At 50.1% G+C, this 17,699-nt stretch overlaps 1 protein-coding gene and 1 long non-coding RNA gene across 7 annotated transcripts in view; one reads left to right on the forward strand and one right to left on the reverse strand.

The window, feature by feature from the left end:
- Positions 1-17,699, forward strand: part of LOC112651158 (uncharacterized) — a 95,664-nt gene that overhangs the window by 17,955 nt on the left and 60,010 nt on the right. For 5 of the 6 annotated variants that reach the window (XR_007410222.1, XR_007410220.1, XR_007410224.1 and 2 more), the window contains exons 2-6: positions 1,063-1,181; positions 3,486-4,911; positions 10,569-10,676; positions 12,597-12,697; positions 15,323-17,609. This is a non-coding gene — a long non-coding RNA (uncharacterized LOC112651158). The remainder of the gene's footprint in view (positions 1-1,062; positions 1,182-3,485; positions 4,912-10,568; positions 10,677-12,596; positions 12,698-15,322; positions 17,610-17,699) is intronic. The other variant, XR_004815016.2, reaches the window with a different exon arrangement.
- The window catches only part of NEURL1B (neuralized E3 ubiquitin protein ligase 1B), a 39,910-nt gene continuing 29,165 nt past the window's right edge, over positions 6,955-17,699 (reverse strand). Inside the window, exons 3-5 of the mRNA XM_025434086.3 lie at positions 14,483-15,202; positions 12,257-12,382; positions 6,955-11,881 (exon numbers count right to left, since the gene is read on the reverse strand). Coding sequence (XP_025289871.1) covers positions 11,637-11,881; positions 12,257-12,382; positions 14,483-15,202 — 1,091 coding nt within the window. The 3' untranslated portion in view covers positions 6,955-11,636. The remainder of the gene's footprint in view (positions 11,882-12,256; positions 12,383-14,482; positions 15,203-17,699) is intronic.

Genomic DNA, 17,699 nt, shown 5'->3' on the forward strand with positions numbered 1-17,699 from the left:
GTCTCTGCCTCTCCCTCTCTGTGTGTGTGTGTGTCTCTCATGAATAAATAAAATGTTATGTTTTTTTAAGAAATAAAAAGCTGTGGTAAAATACATATAACAAAATTTACCATCTGAACCATTTAAAAAATATTTTATTTGTTTATTGGAGAGAGAGAGCAAGAGTGAGCAGAGGGAAGGGGAGAGGGAGAGAGAGAATCTCAAGCCGATTCCACACTGAACACAGAGCCTGATGCAGGGCTCGATCCCATGATCTCAAAATCATGACCTGAGCTGAAAGCAAAGAGTCAGCTGCTTAACTGACTGAGCTACCTGGTGCCCTCCACATCTTAACCATTTATAAGCATACATTTCAGTGGCATTAAGTGCATCTTCATTGTGTAGCCGTCACTATCCTCTATCTCCAGAACATCTTCCCAGACAGAAACTGTGCCCATCAACCATTAACTTTCCACCACCTTCCCTCAGTCCCTGGTCGCCTCTCTTCTGCTATCTCTATGAACTTGACTACTCTAGAGACCGCATGTAAGTAAAATCATGCAGTGTTTGACTTTTTGTGACTGGCTCATCTCACTCAGTGTTATGTCTTCATTTTCTTTTTATTGCATTTTTCCCTACTTGTTTAATTTTAATATGCCTGACACAGGGTTGTGTGTGTGTGTGTGTGTGTGTTTGTGTTGGGGGGGGGGGGGTGGTTAGACCGAGCCAGTCAGATCAGTGGCCTGAGTGGGGCCCAGAGTTAGGGGCCAGGTAGCAACCTCCTGGTATTGCAGGGTCTAGGGGAAGGAAGCCGTCCTGGTTCCAGCCCCAGTCCTTCCCCACCACAGCTTCAGCCTGACCCCAGACTCTGAGGTAACCTCGGTCCCGCAGTGTCACCCTAACTTGTCCTCCTCAAGCTTACCTGGATCTGCAAGGCCATTCGCAGGCGCTGCGGTTCCCAGGTCATCTGGTGACATCTCGAGGATTTGCTAAGAGTCGGGTGGGGGCAGTAGATTCATCCAGCACACAGACCTTGACTGCCTGTCCAGCAGTTTCTGCTCACGTCTTTGTGCACTCTCCCAGAACCACAAGAGGGCGACAGTGCTCCATCTTCTGTGAAGAAACTGCCAGACCCTCCAGAGAAGGAGCCCAGAAAGCCCTCTTCTCTTGACCTCTGGACTTGTAGGTTCATTGCCTGGAAGGTGAGAATAGGGGAAAGCTCGTTGTTCCAAGGGGATGGGACCCTGCCAGGGCCAACCTGCTTCCTGACCCCCTGCCCAAGCTACTCCATTGCTCTGTGCCCTATCTGGAGCTTGGGAAGCCTGGCCTGTGGGAGGAAACCCACCTAGGAGTCAACTAGCCAGCAGAGTCCCAGGATCCTCTTGGAGGAAGAGAGGCTGGTTGTAGCAGAAGGAAAGTGTCTCCTGGGGACCTCTTTCCGGGCCCTGGTCTGCTCTTCCAGCATGCTGCCTGGCATCCTCTGCACTGGAGCAGCTCCCTTCTGCAGAGTGTGCTTGGGCCGGTCTCTGCTCACTGTCTGCTATCCACCCTCCAAGGCCCAGCTCTTGTGTGACTTGCTCAGGGAAACTTCACCCAGTACTCTGGCCTCTGTTAACAAAGGCCAACTGAAACAACTCCAGCTGAATCCCCTTCCTGGCCCATCACCCTGCCTATCCCTTCCCCTCCTCACCTCCCCACCCCCGCTCAAGGGTGGAAAGACAGGAAGACTGGGCTGGGAGGGATGGCCCTGAAGTCAAATCTAGACAGCCCTTAGGACTGCCTGGAACTACCTCTCAGAGGGGGCAGAGGCTGAAGGGAGACTAGAATTGCTCAGAACAATGCAGAGGGTTCTGGGTTTTTTTGAAGGTGGGGGGTGGTACCAGAAGGGAGAAAGCACTAGCTGGCAAGGGAGACCAAGGTGACTGGGGAAGGCCAGAGACATCTTACTGGGAAATTTCTTCCATTTTTGTCCTGTGGTGGCAATGCATATCTTCTACCTCCACGTCCCTCCCTCCATGCCTCCATAGTGGGACAGATCTCCCCGGGGGACCTGGAGGTGGGCATGGCCCGTGTGAGGCTGTGAGCATGGCCAGGCTGCAGGCGGCTCCCTGCTCAGTTTAGCAGGAGGAAGGCCTGGCCCTTCCCACGCCCCTCCTGGAATGTAAGGGCTGCTCCTGGGAGTTGAGCAGAAGTGTGACTTTCCCTCTGGAGTCTGAGGTCAGTCAGCCTCCCAGGCCTGGTCCAGCATTCTTGATGGGAAGCCAAAACAAGCAAGGGGCGAGGGGCCAGGGCAGACTCAGAGGCCTGGCCAGCCCCCACCATCTGATTTGCCCCTTACTTTCATTCTTTGTAGGAAGGAGGTGTGCTGATGCCAGAAATTGAACCCGGGAGGAGGGGGACATAAACAGCAAGGTTCTACTATTTGGTAGATCCTGTGCTGATCACCTGTAGATGCTGCTAACGATGTCACGAAGGGGCCAACTCCGGCTGCAGTATAGGGCCTGAAGGAAGGAGGCCCAGGGGGCTCTGGAGGACAGAGGGTCAGGGTGGGGGAGTAGTGGAACCAAGTAGCGAAGTGATAGAGCACAGCCTATGATACTGGGAAAAAGAATAACCATTAAGACTGAGCACCTCCTACATGCCAGCCACCTCCTGACTCGGATGGTTCATCTTGACACAATCTGCAAGGGGGCTGAGACCTCAAAGATCCTCAAACTGAGCTTGTCCAAAATCCCACAGCAAAGGAAGGCCTGCCCCCAGGCTCTAGGTCTCCTGTGAGCTCTCATCACCCCCTCACCTCCTACCCCCCTACTTCTCCCCACTAGGCACCAACACCGGGGAAACAGCTGCTCCAAGTTGAGCTGCCAGGATGCAGCCTCCCCTGGGCAAAGGTCCCCATGTGACATTTTCTTTCTGCCACAATCAGCCTCCCTTCCTTCTGCTCCGGGCTTTAGGGGATGGTCCTACAGGCCCCACCTGATAGAGGCAGGGGGGTGAGGCACAGAGAAGGGGGCTTCCCGTTGCACAACTCTAGAGGCTAGAGCCCTGCCAGCTTCAGGATGAATGGCAACCCTGGGGGCCCCTGCTTGTTGGGGCAAAGTATGGGTGTGACCTGCAGACTCCTAAACAGGCCCTCTGCACCTGGGCAGCTGGGTGGAGGAGGAGAGGGCTGTCGGGCAAGAAGGTCACCCCTGGCCAGGCCAGGAGGGGAGAGGGCTGAGGAAAGCAGACCGGGCTGCCCCAGGCACTCTGTCGATGCCGCTGCCCCTGGGCTTCTAGAAGCTTCCCTTGGGTGTACTTAACAGCCAAGGTCGGGGCTCTGTTCCCATTGTGGATGCCTGGAATATTCATGTTTTCCACATCCCTGTGTGGGATCCAGAACCAGCTTCCAAGAGCCAGGAGAATTGAGCCTGGAGGGAGAGGGGAAGGTTCTCTGGCCCTGGAACTGGACTGGTGGCTGTTGTGTATGTCCCTGACTGGGTGGCTTTCTCCCTTTGTCCTTCTAGGGGCACAGCCTCCTTCCCTCCCCTCATCTCCCCACCTTTCTTCTCTTTTCTCCTCCCCCTCCTCTTGTTCCTCCCCCCCAGCCCCCTTCAGACAGTTTACCCACAGAAAAACTGCGATGCTGTGGAAAGAGACCTGGTTCAGATTACCGCTCCACAGTTCACAGCTGTATGATTTGAGGCAGGTTGTTGCTCTCTCTGAGCCTCTCTTCCCTTGTCTGTAAAATGGGATTATAATATCTATCTGATGGGCTGTTTGTGGGGTCAGTGAAATCACAAGTGCATATGTTCTGGGACCATTTGCCCTTGAAAACTACTGAGTCTAGATCCTGGGAATTGCATACAAAAAAAAAAAGACAAGAAATCCTTTTGTCTTTGAGGGCTTATGTACATTAAGTATAAAGTTACTTCATCTGAGTCTTGGTTTTCCGTCTTATAAAATGGGTGTTACTTTTTTTTTTTTTTAAGATTTTATTTACTTATTCGACGGAGAGAGGGAGAGCACAAGCAGGGGAAGTGGCAGACAGAGAGAAAAGTAGACTTCCCTCTGAGCAGGGAGCCTGACTCAGGGCTCAATCCTAGGACCCCGGGATCATGACCTAAACTGAAGGCAGATGCTTAACAACTGAGGCACCCAGGTGCCCCTCCTTCATGTAAAATGGAAGTAATGATGGGACCTACTTCAGAGAGCTAGAGTGAGGAGTCAGAGATGTCATGGACAACCTTAGCACATAGTAGGTGTTCATTAGATGATTTTTATTATTCTTGTTTGTCCTGCAGGAACCTAGGGAATAAAGGACAGAGAAGTCTCCATATAGAACTCCTCTGAGGCTACCTGTGCTTTGGGCAGCAGGATGGTGAGGGTCAGGGCACAGGCTTTGTACATTGAAGCCTCAGAAGGGAAATATGATATATACCAGGAAGCATGACCCAGGCATTAGTGAAAGCCTGAACAGTCAGGAAAAAGAAGGATGTTTTTATATCACTAAATGGTCTATAGCCATTATGCCTTGAATTCAATCTGTCCTAGCAGCTGCAGAACCACACTGCTCTGAATATGTCTGTTTATGAGTCTGCCTTCCCCTCTAGATTGGTTGGTCCTTGAGGGCAAGGGCCATGCCATACTTGGTTTTGTGTCAAGTGTGGGTATGTGCAGAAACTGATTTAGGAATTGGGCTTTTGATCCAAGGGGTCAAAAGACAGACACCCTGGGACTTCTCCTGAAAGGCTTTTAAAGGGTCACTAAGCTGGTATGATATGAGGAGTCACTGGAGAACATCTTGGTTACCACAGAGGGAGAGCCTGCCTGAGAGTGATGTGATGTCAACCCAGAGGAAAGCAGAACTGAGACAGAAGCAGACACCTGATGACATCATGTGAACCCCTGGATCCAGCCCTTCCTGAAGCAAGAGTGGACCACTTTAGTTGTGTGAGTTGTTTCTTAAGTTGGCTTTCAATCTCTTAAAACCCAAAGAGTCTAGATTAGCATGGTCTTTCTCCTTCATTTAAAAAAAAAGTCTTGATTATCAAATAAAATCTATGAAAATATCCCCTGACCTAGTAGAAATGAATGATATATTTCCGAGGCACATTTTGCCTTAGCTCTGGAACAGGCATATCTAGGGCTCAATCCTACTTCTGCCTTGAAGGGACTCTGGTTCCCTCATCTGTAAAATGAGGAGACCAGCACTGTTGTGAAGATTCATTGAGAAAAGTAGGAAAATCATGACTTCTTCAGCTTCATAAATGCAACTTCATTACTCTTACCCCATTGCTCCCAAAACTTGGTGTCACTAAATCAGGTGTCCCTGACTTAGCATGCAGGGAAAAGCAGGCCTGAGCAGCTCCACCTTCTCCCTTCCCTTGTTACTCCTGATGCTGCTGCAAGGCTCCACCCCCAGAAATCTGGGCCCTAAAGCTGGCCTGGAGGAAGCCCAAGGAAACTGGTCAGCCTGGTCTGGTCTCCACTGGAAGCTTGCAGGCCTTTATCACCATACACTGTGACTAAATTTGGATCTCAAAATCAGACAATCAGCCTCGGAACTCCTGACAAATTCCAGCAAGTACTAGCTGTTTTCATCGTTTTTTGCAGACAAGGGGAATACTTTTTCCAAGTAACAAGTTTAAATTAAAAGTGGTAATTTGTCATTATAGAAACTTTAGAAAACACAAGGGGAAAAGTCCAATAATATCTGTATCCTGACACAGCCCCCATGGAGAGTTTGCTTCTTTCCTGTTGGTCATTCCAACAGTCTGATTTGGGGGACTGTTGTTTGTTTGCCTGCTTGTTTTTACATCCATGAGATCAAAGTGTATGTGATATATCTTTTATATCTTGATTTTTTTAATATCTTGATTTTTATATCTTTTTTAATATCTTATATTTTTATATCTTTTATATCTTATATCTTTTATATCTTTATCTTTTATATCTTGATTTTTCCCACCATGTTTTGACATAAACATATTCCCGTGTTACAAACTCTTTGCTGAGTGCCAGATGCGGTGCCTAGCACGTCACCGGCATGATCTCAAGAATGTTCACAACCATCCTAAAATCAGGAGTCCTTACTATTCTTGCTTTGAAGATGAGCAAACCAAGGCACAAAGAGATTAAGTGTCTCCCCCGATGTCATGGTGAGGATCAGGCTGTCTGGCTTCATGGGCCATACTATTACCTAGGTATATCTGTATCATGGTTCGCTCAACCTTCTTTAGAGAGATAGATGCCTGCTGTTCTTCCCTGCCTGGTACTAGGTCTTCACCGTGCCCGTTTGCCCTGGAGACTGCGAGCCCCTACTCTCAGTTCTAGGAGAGCAGCTACAGCGCAGAGTTGGGTGCAAATGTGGGGTCTGGCCAATCAGAGCCCCGTATCTCCCTGGCCTCTGTGATTGGCTCAGGGAGGGGCCGTGGGCCAGGTGTGCCCACACAGGGAGGCTGTAGGCTGCATCTGCGCTGTGCTGTGGCCAGCTGTCGAGAACCTGCCTGGGAACGGGCCGGAGCAAAGGAGGTCAGAGCAACAAGCAGGAGAGACCAAGTCCTATTGGAGCATTTCAGATTCTGGATCCAACTGCACCTGAAGTGAGGGCTCTTGGGTTCACGATACAGGACTTTTTCAGTTAGCTGAGCTTTTTAATCCCCTTAAACCAATTTGAGTTCAGTTTCTGTCGCTTGCAACTGAGAGTTCTGCAAGTCCACCCTCATTGTTGGACGTTAGTGTGGCTTATACAATTTTTTACCATCATAAATAATGCTGTAATGAACATCTTTACATACAGAGCTTATCCTTGATAAGAATTATTTCCTTGTGATATTTTCACCAAAATTGCTTGGCCAAAGGTTCAAACATTATTAGGACTTCATGGACATTTTGCTAATTGTTTCCTCAAGGTTGGCAATGCTTTGTATCCCTCACCTTCACTCCCCAACAGTATGTGCAACTGTGAGTCTTAAAATTGAGTTCTGAAGAAGGTTTCTTTTTTAACAAGCCAAAGTTGTATTTTTGTTTTAAACAGCAAAATCATGTTAATATAAAACAGATAAAAATAGACATAACCAAAAACACACAACACACAAAAGCACAACACACAGGACGGGTGCAAACCCTTCCCAACCCACCACTCCCCCCAAGTTTTAAAACCTGTATTACATATCCCCAAAGATTAGATTGTATTGGAGAAGTCACAGTATTGAATCAGAAAAATAAGAATAAGAGACATTTTTAAAAAGGTCTGTACACAGGTTGTGGGGGGATGGGATGAGAGACATACACTTCATCACTCCTACATCAAAAACATAATGCAGAAGGGTTTCAGTGATTAGCACATATTTCTAGAATACTACTATGTATGCTAGTCCCCTGCCCACTTTTTAAAGTTGCATTTAAAAAGGATAAAAAGTGCACAGACACTTTCATAAGGCACAGACAGATTGTTGTACAAGTCATTTCATTAGGGGCTTGGGAAAAACAACTAAATACCAAGAAATGCCAGGAGGCCATGTGTTCCTGAGCAGGCGTCCCTCTGCCAGAACTAGGGCAGAGATGGGATTGAGCAGGGGAGGTTACTGCCTCTCATTCACCAAGACTTTGCACAAGCCCATTCTTCTCACCTGGATGTGATGGGGTTCTCTGGGAACTTAGGGATTGATTCTAGTAACTAGTCAGAAGCCTGAAAGTAGCAGGTAGCCACCTCCCTACATGTCTCCCTGGCGGGACTTGAGGGTGATCATCAAGTGGTGGAGCCTTTGAGGGTTCTGCCCAAGGCTATTTTGGCAGCAGCCCACTAACTGCAAGGTGCCTGGCATTTCTAATGCAAAGGAGGCTTCTCGAGAATGCAGGAGGCTCTGGATCAGGAAAGTGGTCATGGGCACTCACCAGGATAGATCCTCAAAGGCAACAAATGGCCAAGAAAGCCCCAGGGTCTCATTATCCTCTTAATGTGTCTCCTTCTGAAGGTAGAGCTAGCACTGTCCTCTAGCTCCTCATTTCCAGCACCCCACTCCTAGTTGGCATGCAGCAGATGTTTGTTGAATGATTTTGTATGCATATGTACGTGGTGTTTTACCAAGCCCCTGAGTACTCATAACTTGATTTCTGATTTCTTCCATAAACTTTGAATGAGTACCTACTATGTGCTGGCACAGGGACCCAATGCCAAGACAGCAAATACAAGTTTACAAATCTGCCCATCTCTGGACTGTCCACTCCCTGTGGACTTTGTCTTTAGTCCCGATTCCTAACACTGTGTCCAGAACACAGGCCACACTGATGAGTGGGTGTTGAGCAAAGTGTGCCTGCAGTTAGGGGAGCAGCTGCCCTGGGTAGCTAAATCCCAGACTCCTAGTTCTGGGAATGGACTAGGAAAAGGAGCTTGTTTTGACTTGCAAACAGCCCAATTTTTCTGGTGGTTCGAAAGAAGCAGGCACAGGACCACACACAGCAAGGGAGTATCTTGTGATCTCCTGCTTCTTAGCCCTGGAGTCTCTGCCTGCGGGGGTGGGAGGAGGGTTGGTGCTGAGGCTCAGGAAGGCAATGGGACAAGGCCTTCAGCCCCTCCACTATGTTGCCCCATATTTGCACCCCTGTGCAATGGGAGGAAGTCTCCAGGCTGGGCTCAGGATCTCACATGGCTCAGCTCTGCCAGGAGAAGGGAGACAGTGGGAAGATGAGACTGAAGAAAGGACACTTGTCCTTCTAGGGTATGGGTGGCAGAGAGACCACAGCCTGGGGCTGGAACCCTCTATGCAGGTGCAGGTGCCCAGGCTCTCTCCAGGGGCAGCCCATAGAAGTTTCAAGAAAGAAAACTCAAGGCAGCCTCAAGCTGCCTGGGGCTTGGGGCCAAGCAGTGAAGAGAGTGGGATTCAGTGCCAGACGTGCCTGGGTTTGGATCCCAGGCCTGCCACCTACTGCGTGTGATCCTGTCACTTTACTCACAGGATCTTAGCTCTCTTACCCGTCAAATGGGAATAATACCGTGTTTTACCAATTCTAAGTAGCAGAGTTTGTTTTCACATTTCAAGTCTCTGATTAGAATGAATTGTATAACTGTGGCATCTTACAGTTAAAATTCATGTTTTTTTTTTCCCTTGGCAGTACATAAAATGGTGCATTTTATTATCAGTAGCATTTTAGATATGACTCAGTGGGGGTAATAAGACCTGCCTCACAGGATTAATGTGTGAAGATGCCTCTCTAGCCCAGTGCCGAGGCACATAATGATGTGAAATGAAAAAGAGGGGTTCCCTTCCCTCTTTCTCCCGCCATGTGAGGGCATGTGAGCAGCTCCTCTATAGCACTGAATAAATCAGAGCATCAGGAAATTTCTGGTTTTTAGAAGATAAACACCCCCTTAATTTCTCTTAGAAACAGGGAGGCTATTTATAGCAGCTGCGGAGCAAGTTAGACAGGCCACCAGCTCCTTTTGTTGCAGGTAACAGGTCACCAGGGGCATGGCCTGGTCCACCACAGGTCCAGGCCCTGTCACTGGTTTCCTGGTGGTGGCTGGAACCCAGGTGGGGACCATTAGGAAGGGCAAAGGGCAGGAGAGACAAGCTGCCTCCTGCTGGCATCTGAGACCACCATGTGACCGGCTCAATCCAGCCAGGGCTACTGCTGGAGAACCAGTCCTGGTGGGTGGGGAAGGTCATGAGTCCTCTCCCACACGGTCTGTGTGCCCCACCCCACATAGGGGAAATGGCTCCTGCTGGCCAAATTCAGCTGAGCACTGAGTGCCACCTAGCTTCTCCAGGTCCTAACCTGGGGTTCCAGATGCTCCCCTAAAACTTCCATCACAAAATTTAAATGGAGGCATGTTTCCCAGATTCACTAGGGAAAATAACCAGTTAGGGGTTCTTGTAGGGGCAAGAGTAGAGTTTCTGAAGTTGAGATCAGGTCAGAACACTATGACCACTTCCAGACAGAGAAGCAATAGGTGGCCCAAGACCTAGAGCATCACAAAGACCAATTGGTCTTAAAGAATTTGATTTGATGAGGGCCCAACTGGGCTGGGCTCTGGGCCTCCAGGAACCCAGCAAACATTTGTTATATGAATGCATAAACTCTCTGAATGTTCTTTCCCTGTCATCATCTGTGCGGCAGAGGAACAGATTAGGAATTGTAATAAAAATGTTATCTGCTCTTTGCAGGGTGTCTCAGGCTTTTTCAATGTTATGCTGGTCCTATCGTGGGTTCTGGAGTGGGCAGATACTGGGCCTCATCTTGGACAGATTGGGAACTGAGAATCAGAGAGGCCCAAGGGCTTCCTTAAAGGGACAGCACAAGCTAGGGCAGAGGTTAGGCCCAGAACTGGGGGCAGGAGCTGGCCTGGGCCAGCCTATCAGCCCAAGGGCGGTCTGGGAGTCTGCAGAGATGGGCTTCGGCAGGGGTGAGGAAGTGGGGGACAGGGCCAGGTCCCAGGAAGTGCCTGCAAATGGCTCTGGGAAGGGGGGGGGGTTCCCATGTCAGCATTTTAATGTCTCAGCTATTAGTTAACATCTTAATGATCATTTAACATCTTAGTAATCAGCAGTGAAAGAGAAGCTGAGTGTCAGAACCAGTTGCAAAGTCTTTTCCTCCTACTTCACCAGTAGGCTGCCCTGGTGATGCCCACAGCTGCTGGTGAATGCCAGGCCCCAGGGTTACAACAGGAAATGTGGAGAGTTGTCAGCCTGATGGAGTGGCCCTTCCAACTCCAGGTGAGTCACCTGCCTCCAGGATTTTCCCTCCCCCAGGAAAAGAGAACCTGCCGCTTGTCTTCTCTTTGGGGACAACAAGGGATGGTACAGACAAAAAGCATCTAGTGGGACGGAGTCAAGGTGCACTATGCTTATTATTAGGCTGTCTGGGGTGAAGGGGTGAAGAGGCTTCTGGGGATGACACCACCCAGAGCTCTCAGTGGGCCGCAGCACCCATCAAAACTCCTCTCCAGGACCGGGGAAGAAACTAAAAAAGCAAATTGTTCTTTTCTGTTCTCCACCCACCTTCCCCCCAAGGCATTGCTGCTTTGGAGCTGTAAACAATGAGCTATTTTTTTCCTTCCCTTAGAAAATCTGAGTGTCCCTGTTCTATACCATCCAAGGGAGTTCTGTTTAGGTGCAGGCTTCATACATTCAAAACCATCTGACGTTACAGCCCCAGAAAGTGAACGGTTTCTAGTCACGCTACCGTCTGGGCTCGGGATTGCACATTCGTTAGTGTTAAATAACCTCCTAGGGCCAGGATCCCTGGATAAATACCTATGTGTTCTCTCTCACTCATTCTCTCACACACATTCCCTCTCTCTTCTCTGGCCACTCCCTCCCCTCACCCTCTCTCACACACACTTGACCCAACTCCAGAGAAAAGCATTGCACAGAGAATGCTGTTTCCCAGCTGAGAGGTCACCGAGGGACAGGGTGGTCTGCTAGGCAGTTCCTGAGCTTGCTGTCCGGATGGCCTCTGGGGGGCAAAGCGCTTTTGAGCCAGAAGCAGCCCGTGCCTGGGCTCAGACCTCCCAGGGCCTCATCTCCATGACTGTGACGCCTTGCCCACTGTTGAAGAGTGGCAGATGGGATGGCTGCTGCCCTTGGACTCCCTGCTGGCCATAGTGGTTGCCTGGCCCAGGGGGCCTTCAGAAAGGTGACCTGGCTCTGGCCCAGGCCCATTGGTGGGCCAGGCTATGGCCTGTAGATCTTAATGACATCCTTGATGGGCCGCCGGCAGATGGGACAGCAGGCCCGGGCTTGCCTCTTGAGCCGCAGGCCGCAGCTGTGGCACAGGCACATATGTCCACACGTGTAGATGACTGTGTCCACTTCACCGTCAAAGCACACCGTGCATTCACCATTCTTGCTGCCTGCCGGCTCCGGTGGGGAGAACGCGGGGGACACCGGGGGGCTCAGCGGGGAGCTGGGTGCCGTCACTGCAGAAAGGGAAAACAAGCCAGACCTTAATAATGTGGTTTTCAGATGCGTTCTGCTGGGGCAACCCCAAGAAGGCAGAGCTTCCATGGCCGAACTTGTGGGAAACAATTTCAATAGATACCAGTTTGATGTTTTTCTACTGGGCTTTGCCCCCTGCCCTACCCTGCTTCCCCCAAGCATCAAGTACCATTACCACCCTTGAGGATACCATATGTAGACTTCTCCTACCTCCAGATGATTGTATAGCCGAGGAAGGAGAAGATGCAGCGGAGAAAGGTGGCCACCCTTGCTTAGCCTCAGGAAGGCTCTGGCAAAGCTGAAGGAGCCAGGCCAGCCACCAGCTCCTACCCCCTCAAGGGTTTATACCTCCTTACCCAGGGATGACTCAGATGCTGAGGACGACTGGTTGACACTGAAGGCCATATCAGAATCGCTATCATCCTGTGAGCCGCTGAGGGACCCTGATGGGGACGCGGTTGCAGGGCTGGACTGCAGGGTGCCTGAGACCAAAGAGACTCCATCAGGGGTGATGGGAAGTGGGCCCTGTTCTGCTAGTCCCTGGCTCTTCACACTTTTGCACCTTAGCTTTCCCATCTGTCTAACGGGACGGGGCGGGGGGGGATAAGAGTTACCTCCTAGGTTTCTGCTAAGGACTGATGGAATCGTACACATGTGGTAGATATCTATTCTCTGCCATTCTTGTCTTTTTTTCAGAAACAGTAAAAGATCTTGTTTTGGGGCACTTACTTCACTGTCACTCACATGATCCAGGCCAGGCCAAGAACTTCCACCCCTTGGTCTCAATGAAGGTTCAGGTAAGGCTACAAACCCAACGCAGGTCAAAGAGGCCTTCATGAGAACACTACAACTGTTGGGAAAGAAGGGGCCCATCCACTGGGAGGTTAAGTCTGGCCCTGTAGAGCCCGCCTGAGAGTGAAGCCAACATAGGGGAAAGTGAGCTTTGGGATTGGATCCTGATGACATGCTTTCAAAACCTGGATCCATCCAATATACTCTCACACTTTTGAGGTATGTGTATCCATACATTTCCCTTTTAGTTTAGGTAACTTCGAGTGGGGTTTTATCACTTGCAACTACAAGATTCCTGACTAGTAGTATTCAATACGAATGAGTTTTCTTCTTGTGTTCACTGCTGGTATAGATAATAATGGGTTATTTCTTAGGTGAGAGAGACATTCCTTCCCTCACTCTATTTGAGGAGGTTGGACAGATAATGCAGTGCTGGGGTTGCTGTCAAGTAGAAATCAAGAGGGCAAGCTACTGGTCTCCAAAAATAATCACCTCCATTCTACCTTCTTTTCCTGACCACTCAAGGACTCATCCTGGTCCCTCTGGAGGTGCCAAGGAGGGGGGCGGGAAGGAGGAGGGTAAGGAAGACTGATTCTAGGCTTAGTTCTTGTCAAAGCCCCAGTGGGAACTTAGGCAACTCATCTCAGGGTAAATGATGATTATGTCTGGTCATCCTTTAAAAAAAAAAAACAACCAACCAACAATGACCACCACTCCCTTGTTCTTCCTCTGCCTGAAAACAGCAGTCACTGCTGTTACTACTATTTAAACTTGCTTTGTTGTGTGTGGCAGGCGCCTGCTGAAAGCATTATATGCACCTGGTCATTTCATCCTCCTGACAATGCCAGGATACAGGTAGTTACTCCCTCCCTACACAGAAGGAATCTGAGCTCAGAGAGGGTCTGTGATCCCCCCAGCATCTTCATGGCTGACCAGTTAGGTGACTGGGATAGGCAGTTAATCTCTCTGTGCTTCAATTTTCGTATCTGTCAATGGGATAATGATATTGGTTTCATAGAGGCATCCGGAGTATAAAATTGAATGATATAACATGAAACGGTCATTGTTTCTGTTACCATTGGGGCTTACTTCTTGAATCATGAAAATGGGGCTGTGCTGAGAACCTTCCCTGACCACCACCCCCATTCTACCAAGTGGGAGAGAAGCCTCTCTGCAGTGGCACACATCACAGGGCGCAGCTCTCCATTCAGGCGTGTCTATGAGCTCCTCCTGTGCATGGCCTGTGTCCTGTCCTCTGCTGTGCCCCATCCTGGAGCCCAGGGCCTGGCCCACAGCTGGCGGGTGCTCCGTGTCTATTGGTGGCACGAAAGAAGGCAAAATCATGTCCAAATAAGATGGTTCAGGCCTCCGTTCCATTTTCTGTGGACATTGTTATTCTCGTGTCCTCTTTTAAGTGTAGTTGTATTTACTTTTTCTCCTACACTTAAGATTCATCACGTATTTAAAAATTAATAGGGATATAATAAATCATAACAACAGAAACAGGGGGAACTTAGGTCGGTGCGGGCCAAGTGTGGACTTGGGAACAGCAAAACGGACATCCCTGGGACACTTGTTAGAGCCGCACTTCGGGGCCGCCCCTACTGAATCAGAGACTCTGGGCGGCGGCAGGCGGGTGCTCAAACCCCTCCAGCCTGGCAGGCGCGGGCAGGCCCTACCCAGCCGCGCCCCGCGCCCCCGCGCCCCCGCGCCCCCGCGCCCCCGCGCCCCCGCGCCCCCGCGCCCCCGCGCCCCCGCGCACGCGCACGCGCGCGCGGCCGGGAACTCACCCAGGAGGCGCAGCTGGCCCGCCGCGCCGCCGCGCACGGCGAAGAAGGCCCAGAGCGCCTGCGTGGTGTCGACGCACAGCAGGCGGCCGCGCGGGCGCCCGTTGACGCCCAGGAGCACGTCGCCGCCGGGCCGCAGCGTGAAGCTGAGCGCGTCTCCGCCGCTCGGCACGGGCCCGGCGCGCGCCACCACCCAGTACTCCTTGCGGTCGAGCAGGGCGTCGGGGTCGGCGGGGAGCTCGGCCGGCCGGAGCCCGCCGGGGTCGCACGACGTGATGCCGAAGGCCAGCGCGCCGGGCGCCGCCAGCCCCGGGCGGCCCACCTCCACGAAGAGACTCTCGCCGGGGCGCAGCGGGCGCTCGGAGAAGACGAGCGTGCGGCCGCCGTCGGGCCGCGGCGCGCAGGCCACCTTGCGGTCGGCGGACAGGCTCACGTCGGGTCCGCGCGTCGCGTGGAAGCGCAGGTCCGCCTCGAGCAGCGCCGGCGACGACGCGGGCCGCGGGCGCTCGCGGGGCCCGCACGGGATGGCGGCGGCCGAGGCGTCGGCGGGCGGCGGGCCCGGGGCGCGGCCCAGCGCCAGGTGGCCCAGCTTGGCCACCACCTGGTTGTTCTCCAGCTCGTTGTTGTCGAAGTTGGCGGCGTCGTGGCTGCTGGGCGGCAGGCAGGCGCTGAAGCGGGCCTGGCTGAGGCGCGCCGGTGTCAGCGTGTCGGCGAACGCGCTCTCTGGACCGGGGCAGAAGGGTGGTGGTGAGGGGCGGGCCGCGGGCGGGGAGCCCGGGCACCCGCAGGCCTCGGCGCCCCCACGCACAGCCCCCACGCACAGCCCCTCGCTTCTCTTTCTAGTTGGGGTGTGTACCGCCTCCAGAACCACCGGTGCACCGAATCAGGAAGCACAGTCCTGGCGACCCCTCTTTGGGATGGGCAGATAAGGCTGTTTCTCACCCCCACCCCTTCATCCCTTCCTCCTTCCTTTTTTCCCCCTCCCTTCTTCCCTCTTCTTTTTTTTTTTTTTTTTTTTTTTTTTGGTTCTCCTTCCTTCTTCCGTCCTTCATGCTATGGAACATTTGAAGACCCTTTATTGTTGGCCTCCCCAACTAGAGGATAAGCTCCAAGAAGTGAGTCCTTTTGCTCTTTATTTGTGGCCTTATGTGACAGGTATTATTTTAAGGTCTCTTCAAGTGTGACGAGTTCTCACTCAGCTGTGTGCTGTTATTGCCAGCCATTTAGCAAAGAAGGGAGGCGTGAGGCACAGAGGAGTTAAGGAATGCGACCAAGGTCACACAGAAACGGGCAAAGCCATGAGAAGAACCCAGGCTCTTCCACACACGCTGACTCTGAAAGAAGGCAGCACAGAGCCCAAACATTGGATAGGTTAGCTTTCTGTAAGAGGTGGCCTCATTTTATAAGACAGAAAACTAAGAGTTTTAAGACACCATCATGAAAATATTTTTGGATAATTTTTAGTGGTTTGGAAAAACGTTCTTGATACTACATATTATAGTTAAATTTTCAAAAAAACCCATTTCATTTAGGTAATACAGATCTTCATACTTTGGTAGATTACTTGCCAATTGTCTCCCCAACTAGAATGTGAGTCCTTGCTTGTCTGTTCACCACCACCTTCTCCCGGCTCAGCAGAGTGCTGGGCAAAGAACCTTCATTCTTTATTGGATGAATAAATGGATGAATGAGGCTTCTAAAAGACACCAATAGAGAACCTTCATTCTTTATCGGATGAATAAATGAATGAATGAGGTTTCTAAAACACTGACTGCCACTCTGGGTAACAAGTCAGGGAAAGGAGTGGAGTTTCTTTTATTGATAAAAAGATTCTCATTAACCATAATAAATAAAGCAAGAAAAAGTGTTTTTCAAACTTCTCTAACTGGACACTTCTGGCTAAGATTTGTCATCCTATAATTTATATCATGGAAAAAAGTATTTCTCCTTTTTTAGTTTTCCAGATATAAAACTAAGTCCTAATAATGAACATGCTTTTTCCAAAAGCATGCCCTAGCTCCTAGTGAGAGTCTGGTATGGTATTCCCTACCCCACCAGTAGCGGTCTACAGGGCAGATTTTGTAAACTGGCCATCCAAGTTTTGACCCTGGCTCACAGACCTGTTTGGCCTACTGGTCTATTATCCATTTCTACAATGATTATATTACAAGTCTTATCAGAAACCTCAATATTTTAAAATGTCTTTTTCAATTACTAGTTAATGTGGGAAAACACTGATGATATAACATTAAGTGGACAAAAGAAGATGCAAAACCAAATATATTATTTGATTCCAACTGTGTGGGAAATGTATGTATAGAATGCATAGGAAAAATACAGGAAGGATATACATAACAATCTGAGGGTGGTTATCACCAGCTGGAAATTTGCTTCATTACAGTTTTTAGATTTTCTCACTTTGCTCTAATGAACATGTATTGGTTTTATAATCAGAAAAAAAAAAAAGGCACACATGAAAGATAAAACAAGTGGGGATTTTTTTGAAAAGGCATTTTAGATAAGTGGATGTTTTTGGTGGAGCCTCCTGGTGTGATGCACTTTCCCATGGCTCTCTGTCCCACCCATCCTGCTAGGCCAAGCCTAAAGGCATTGGCCATGGCTCACCCTGGGCCTCTGCCCTTGCCAGCGTCTGCTTCTGTCCTGCACCCCAGCACTCCTCCTTCTTGCCCCTAACAGATCTACAAAAGAGCCCATCCTTCAGCGCAGCATTCTAATTAAGAGCATGGCCTGTGGAGATGGTTCAGGTCCTGGCTCCAGCCCTTCCTGGCCATGTGGCTTTAGATAAATCACTTAATCTCTCAGAGCCTCAGCTGCCTCAGTTTAAAATGGAATAACCCTGGTCCCCCTTCCTCATGTTATTACAGAGATTAAATTAGGTATTTTTATGAATAGCACAGAACATGGGACAAAGTAAGTGCTCAAAACATGTTAATTATCATTATTCCTTCAACATTTTCTGAACAGAATGTATAGAGCACTTGCCATGTGCCGAATGCTGTGCTGGAACTGAGTGAAGAGAGGTAAACAAGCAGGCACAGCTCCTGTGTCCATGGAGCTCCCATTCCAGTGGGAGAGACAGACTTTAATGAAGCATCTGACATAAAACCATGTAAGTACGAACTGTGATGAGTGCTACTAAGAGCCACTGTCCTGCATGGTTCTGTAAAATGAGCATGTTTCAGTGGAGGAACTTAGGCTG

This window comes from Canis lupus, chromosome 4, assembly GCF_003254725.2.
Source record: "Canis lupus dingo isolate Sandy chromosome 4, ASM325472v2, whole genome shotgun sequence".
Taxonomy (NCBI): domain Eukaryota; kingdom Metazoa; phylum Chordata; class Mammalia; order Carnivora; family Canidae; genus Canis; species Canis lupus.